Source organism: Cricetulus griseus, chromosome 6 (assembly GCF_003668045.3).
Source record: "Cricetulus griseus strain 17A/GY chromosome 6, alternate assembly CriGri-PICRH-1.0, whole genome shotgun sequence".
NCBI lineage: Eukaryota > Metazoa > Chordata > Mammalia > Rodentia > Cricetidae > Cricetulus > Cricetulus griseus.
This window is the reverse complement of record NC_048599.1, coordinates 86,609,020-86,615,359: the sequence shown is the minus strand read 5'-3', so window position 1 is coordinate 86,615,359 and position 6,340 is coordinate 86,609,020. Positions and strand designations below refer to the sequence as shown.

General features: G+C 39.4%; 1 protein-coding gene across 1 annotated transcript; it reads right to left on the bottom strand.

The window, feature by feature from the left end:
- Positions 1-5,102: 5,102 nt before the first annotated feature.
- LOC100763145 (olfactory receptor 4C3) lies at positions 5,103-6,029 on the bottom strand. Its single transcript, XM_027421049.1, has one exon. The coding sequence runs from the start codon at positions 6,027-6,029 to the stop codon at positions 5,103-5,105; it is 927 nt and encodes a 308-aa protein (XP_027276850.1).
- Positions 6,030-6,340: the final 311 nt, after the last annotated feature.

Here is a 6,340-nt window from a genome sequence, read left to right as displayed (position 1 = left end):
TACTCAATTGCATGGAGACTACATTTTCAGAGAATGGACACAAGCTCATGTATTACAATTGTCCTAAATGTCTGACCAGTCTTTGAAATTGCCTTTTAATTTATTATTTATTTATTTATTCATTTATCTATTTGTTTATTCATTTATCATTCCTATTTATTTATTTTTATGTCTGTAGCAATTTTTTCTACATGTATGTCTGGTTGTCACATGTGTGTGCCTAGTACTTTTAGAGGCCAGGGGATGACATCAGATCCCATGGGACTGGAATTATAGATGGTTTTGAGTCACCATGTGGGTGCTGGGAATTGAACCCAGGACCTCTGGAAAAGCAGCCTGTGTTCTTAGCCACTGAGCCATCTCTGCAGCCTGAAATTTATTTTTTGAATCTCTTGAGCTTTAATTTTCAGCACACTTTGTAGGTAGGTTGAAAATGCTGAGCCTTAGAAGAACAGGGGAGGAGGGAAAGCAGGAATCTGTCAGTAATTAGAGAACATGAATAATATACACAAAACTCCATCCAAACTAATCAAAAGGTAGAGAGAGAACATGGAAATTAATAAAATCCAAAAAAGGGGGACATAACAAGGGACACTGAGGAAATCCAGATAATCATCAGGTCATACTTTGAAAACTCCACAAAATTGGATAATTTAAAGGAAATGGGCAATTTAACGAACACATAGCACTTACCAAAATTAAATCAAGAACAAATGAGAAATTTAAACAAACCTATAAACCTTAATGAAATAAAATCAGTCATCAAAAGTCTCCCAACCAAATTAGCCCAGGGAAGAATTCTAACAGAAATTCAAAGAAGAGTATAACACTAATACTCCTCAAATTGTTCGACACAATATAAGCAGAAGGTTCATTGCCAAACTCTTTTCATGAGGCTACAATTACCTTGGTACCCAAGCCACACAAAGGCACAAATAGAAAAGAGAACTACAGACCAATAATCCTCATGAACATTGATGCAAAAATACTCAACAAACTAATGGCAAATCAAATCCAAGAAGACATCAGAGAAATCATCCACCATGATCAAGTAGGCTTCATCCCAGGGATGCAAGGATGGTTCGACATATGAAAATCCATCAATGTAATCTACCAAATAAACAGACTGAGAAAAAAATCACATGATCATCTCACTAGATGCCAAAAAAGCCTTTAACAATATCCAACACCTCTTCATGATAAAGGTCTTGGAGAGAGAAGGGATAACAGGAACGTACCTAAACATAAGAAAATGAATATACAGCAAACCAATAGCCAACATCAAACTAAATGGACAACATGAATGCTCTACAATCAGGAACAACACAAGGCTGTCCACTCCATATCTCTTCAATATTTTACTTGAAGTTCTAGCTAGAGCAATAGGACAACAAAAGGAGATCAGGGGGATACAAATTGGAAAAGAAGAAGTCAAATTTTCACTACAGCTGGTAAACACCTTCAGCAAACTGGCAGGATACAAGATTAACTCAAAAAAGATCAGTAGCCCTACTATATACAGACAATAAATGGGCTGAGAAAGAAATCAAAGAAACATCACCATTCACAATACCCAAAAACACATAAAATATCCTGGGGTAATGCTAACCAAACAAGTGAAGGACCTGTATAGCAAGAAATTTGAGTCTTTAAAGAGATAAATTAAAGAAGATACCATGAAATGGAAAGATTTCCCATGCTCTTGGATAGGTAGGATCAAAAGCAATCTATATATTCAATGGAATTCCCATCAAAATACCAGCACAATTCTTCACAGACCTTGAAATAACAATACTAAACTGTATAAGGAGAAACAAAAGACCCAGGATAGCCAAAACAACCCTGTACAACAAAGGAACTTCTGAAGGCATCACCATTCCTGACTTCAAGCTCTATTACAGAGCTATAGTCCTGAAAACAGCTTGGTATTGGCACAAAAATAGACAGGTAGACCAATGGAATTGAAAATCCTGATATTAACCCACACACCTACGAACACCTGAATTTTGACAAAGAAGCTAAATTTATAGGATGGAATTAAGAAAGTATCTTCAACAAATGGTGCTGGCATAACTGGTTGCTGACGTGTAGAAGATTTCAGATAGATCCATGTCTATGGAAATGCACAAAACGTAAGTTCATTTGGATCAAAAACCTCAACATAAGTCAAGACACACTGAACCTCTTAGAAGAGAAAGAGGGAAGTACCCTTGAATGAACTGGTACAGGAGAATGCTTCCTGAACATAACACCAGTAGCACAGACACTGAGATCGACACTTAATATATGGGACATCTTGAAACTGAGAAGCTTCTGTAAGCCAAAGGACACAGTCAACAAGACAAAAAGGAAGCCCACATAATGGGAAAAGATATTCACCAACCCTACATCTGACAGAGGGCTGTTCTCCAAGATTTACAAAGAACTCAAGATGCTAGTCTCCAAAACACCAAATAATCCAATTAAAAAGTGGGGTACAGAACTACATAGAGAATTCTCAATAGAGGAGTCTAAAATGGCTGATAGATGCTTAAGAAAGTGCTGAACATCCTTAGCCATCAAGGAAATGCAAATCAAAACAACTCTGAAATACCATCTTACTCCTGTTAGAATGGCTAAAACCCAAAACACCAAGGACAGTTTATGCTGGAGAGGATATGGAGAAAGGGGAACACTCGTCCACTGCTGGTAGGAGTGACAACTTGTAAAGCTACTTTGGAAATTAGTATGGAGATTCCTCTGGAAAATGGAAATCAGTTTACCACAAGATCCAGCAAATCCACTCTGGCATATACCCAAAAGATGCACGTTCATACAACAAGGACATCTGTTCAATGATGTTCATAGCAGCATTGTTTGTAATAGCCAGAACCTGGAAGCAACCTAGATGCCCCTCAAATGAAGAATGGATGGAGAAAATGTGGTACATTTACACAATGAAGTACTACTCAGCAGAAAAAAAAATGGAATCTTGAAATTTGCAGGCAAATAGATGGAAGTAGAAGAAACCATCCTGAGTGAGGTCACCTAGTTATAAAAAGACAAACTTGGTATGTACTCACTCACATGTGGATTTTAGACATACAGCAAAGGATTACCAGCCTACAATCCACACCGCCAGAGAAGCTGGGAAACAAGGATGACCCTAAGTGAGACATACATGGTCCCCCAGAGAAAGGGAGTAGGACAGGATCTCCTGTGCAAATTTGGAGCATGGGGGAGGGAAGAGAGAACTAGGAGAAAGAGAAGAGGAGAAGAGGAGGGGATAGGAGGACATGAGAGAGCAGGAACTTTGAGTCCTGGGAAGAAAAGAAGAGAGCAAGACAAGAGATACCAGATCAGAGGGAGTCATTATAGGTTTAAAGAGAAATATGGCACTAGCGAAATTGCCAGAGATCTACAATGATGATACCAACTAACAATGTAAACAATAGTGCAGAGGCTACCTTAAATGCCCTCCTCCAATAATGAGATTGATGACTACTTTATATACCATCCTAGAGTCTTCATCCATTGGCTGATGGAAGTAGAAGCAGACACCCACGGTTAAGCACTGAACTGAACTCCTGGAATCCAGTTGCAGAGAGGGAAGAGTGATGAGCAAAGGGGTCAAGATCAGGCTCGTGAAACCCAGAGAAACAGCTGACCTGAACAAGGGGGAGCTCATGGTCCCCAGTCTGAAAACTGGGAAACCAGCATAGTACTGATCCAGAACCCCTGAACATGGGCATCAGTGAGGAAGCCTGGGCAATCTATGGTGCCTCTGGTAGTAGATCAGTATCCCTAGCATATGAATGGACTTTAGGAGACAATTCCACATAGAAGGATACTCTCTCAGCCTAGACACATGCATGGGGGAGGGCCTAGGCCATGCCTCAAAGGATATGAGAGACTCTGAAGATCCCCCATGGAATGCTTCACCCTCCCTGGGGAGCAGAAAGGAAATGGGATAGGGAGTTAGTGGGGGCAGGGGAGGAGGGGAGGGAGAGGGAATTGGGATTGACATGTAAAACAATTTTGTTTCTAATTTAAATAAAAATAGAAAAAACATGATTTAGTTAATCTAGTTTAATTGTCAAAGCACTACTTTGAGAATGATATCAAATATGTTAGGAGTTTCCTATGCATTAAAACCTTTATCTAGATCACCTAGTAAAATAACACTTTGAAACATAAATTGTCTTCATAGTTGCCAAAGTTTATTGAGCAATTCTGTTGGTACCTTTAAAAAGCAGAGAATCCCACCATTCAATGCAGCATGAGTAGACACAGAAAAAAAGAATGGTAAGTGGAATAAGCTAGACACATCAAGGTAAGTAGGACATGATCTCATGTGCAAAACCTAAAACATCCTTACCCTTACTATAAAGATAGACATCAAGAGCTTATAGTATTCTTGTTCATTATTCAAGATCATGACAGCCATAAGCGTAGGAACTAAGACAGAAACTGTGGTCTGTCTCTAGAGCCCAGCTCTTGTCCTGTCTGAGTTAGTGTCACAAAGGACAATGTTGCGTGCAATCTTGTATGCACACAAAACTGTTTGTGTGTGACTAATCATGAAAGATTTTCTTATGTGTCTTTCTTTACTTTTCTATAGCTCAATTAATTGTCATACAGACCCAACTTGTCTTGTTGTTTAAAGACAATGATAGTGCTTTTTTATGTTTGGAATTTGCATTAAAAGCTTTGTCTAGATCACATATTGAAATAACACTTTGAAATAGTCTTCACATATTTTTCCCAGTTTATTGAGATACACAGTTAATATCTTTGAGGAGAATCCTGTCACAACAACTTATAATTGGTCAAATATAGCTGATTGAGTTTTGAAACTAGTTAACTTGATAAGTCAGTTAAAAACATCAGGCAACATGGTTTCCTTATTTCTAAACCAATAATAATGGTAATTCAGGCCATATATATCTTGTACAGGTAGTCTATATTAAAAGTGTGCAATTTAAATAAAAAGACTGTAAGTCATAGAAGCCTATGAAAATGGGAGGATGGATAACTGGAATAAGATAAGTGGTAATAAAAATGGCAAACTTTAGTTGTTTCACTTAGAGAACTAGAGTCACTGCTATTACCTTCTTCACCACTCAGGTACTTACAGTTTCTGAGCTTGTGATGAGCTTTCTCATGGCATTTTTCACCTCTTCATTTCTCAGAGTATAAATGAGTGGATTCAACATAGGTGTCAAAATGCCATAAAATACTGCCATGCTTTTGTCTATAGGTAAAGTAGTTGATGGTCTCATATAACTAAATATACAGGGCACAAAGAACAAAGTAACAACCGTGAAGTGGGCCCCACACGTAGACAAGGCTTTCCGTCTCCCCTCTGCACTGTGGGACCTCAAGGAGCACAGAATGACAACATAGGAGGCAGCCAGCATTAGGAAGTTCAGCAGGCAGATCACACCACTGTTGGCCACCACCAGCAGGCCAATGACATAGGTGTTGGTGCAGGCCAGCTCCAGTAAAGGGTACAAGTCACACACAAAGTGATTGATTACATTGGGTCCACAGAAGGGCAACTGAAGGACCAGAAAGAGCTGAACCGATGAATGCAGGAAGCCACCCAGCCAAGCCACAGCCACCAGCACAACACAGAGGTGCCTGGTCATGGTGGTGGTATAGTACAGAGGCTGGCAGATGGCCACATAGCGGTCATAGGCCATCACTGTGAGCAGAATAATCTCAACACCTCCCAAGAAATGAGCCCCAAAGAGCTGAGCCAAGCAGCCCTCATAAGAAAGAGTTGTCCCTTCATACAAAGAATCGGCAATGAGTTTAGGGGCCAAAGAAGAGGAATAGCAGGTGTCAATAAAGGAAAGATTGGAAAGAAAAAAATACATGGGGGAAGCCAGGCTGGAGCTGAAGGTGATAGTGACCACAATGAGCATGTTGCCACAAACTGTGACTGTGTAGATAATCAAGAAGACCACAAAGAGAGTTCTTTGGACCTCTGGTCTCTGGGAGAGTCCCAGCATAAAAAACTCTGTAATATTATGTGATATTTCCATAGACTCCAGAGGTAGTGAATATGCAAGTGCAGTGTCACCTATAAAGTGAACAAAAACATATGTAAGAAATTAACTCCAGGGGTTGGGAATGCTGCAAGGTTTCTTTTCAATATTCCACTCTCCTCTCAACATGCTTCTTTCCAAATGTCTTATACGAATAGAGTCTGTGATCCAGCAAATATTAGCATATGCCCTTTGCATCACTGGGAACTAGTTATTAGCTACAAATAATTATTTGTTATCTCAGCTTCGGTTAGTGATATGAGTGAACCTTTAACAGCCAGTGATTTTCTAACTCTCACTGAGATGTA

Coding starts and splice junctions, on each gene's coding strand:
- LOC100763145 (XM_027421049.1), bottom strand. CDS start 6,029: ATGGAAATATCACATAATATTACAGAGTTTTTTATGCTGGGACTCTCC.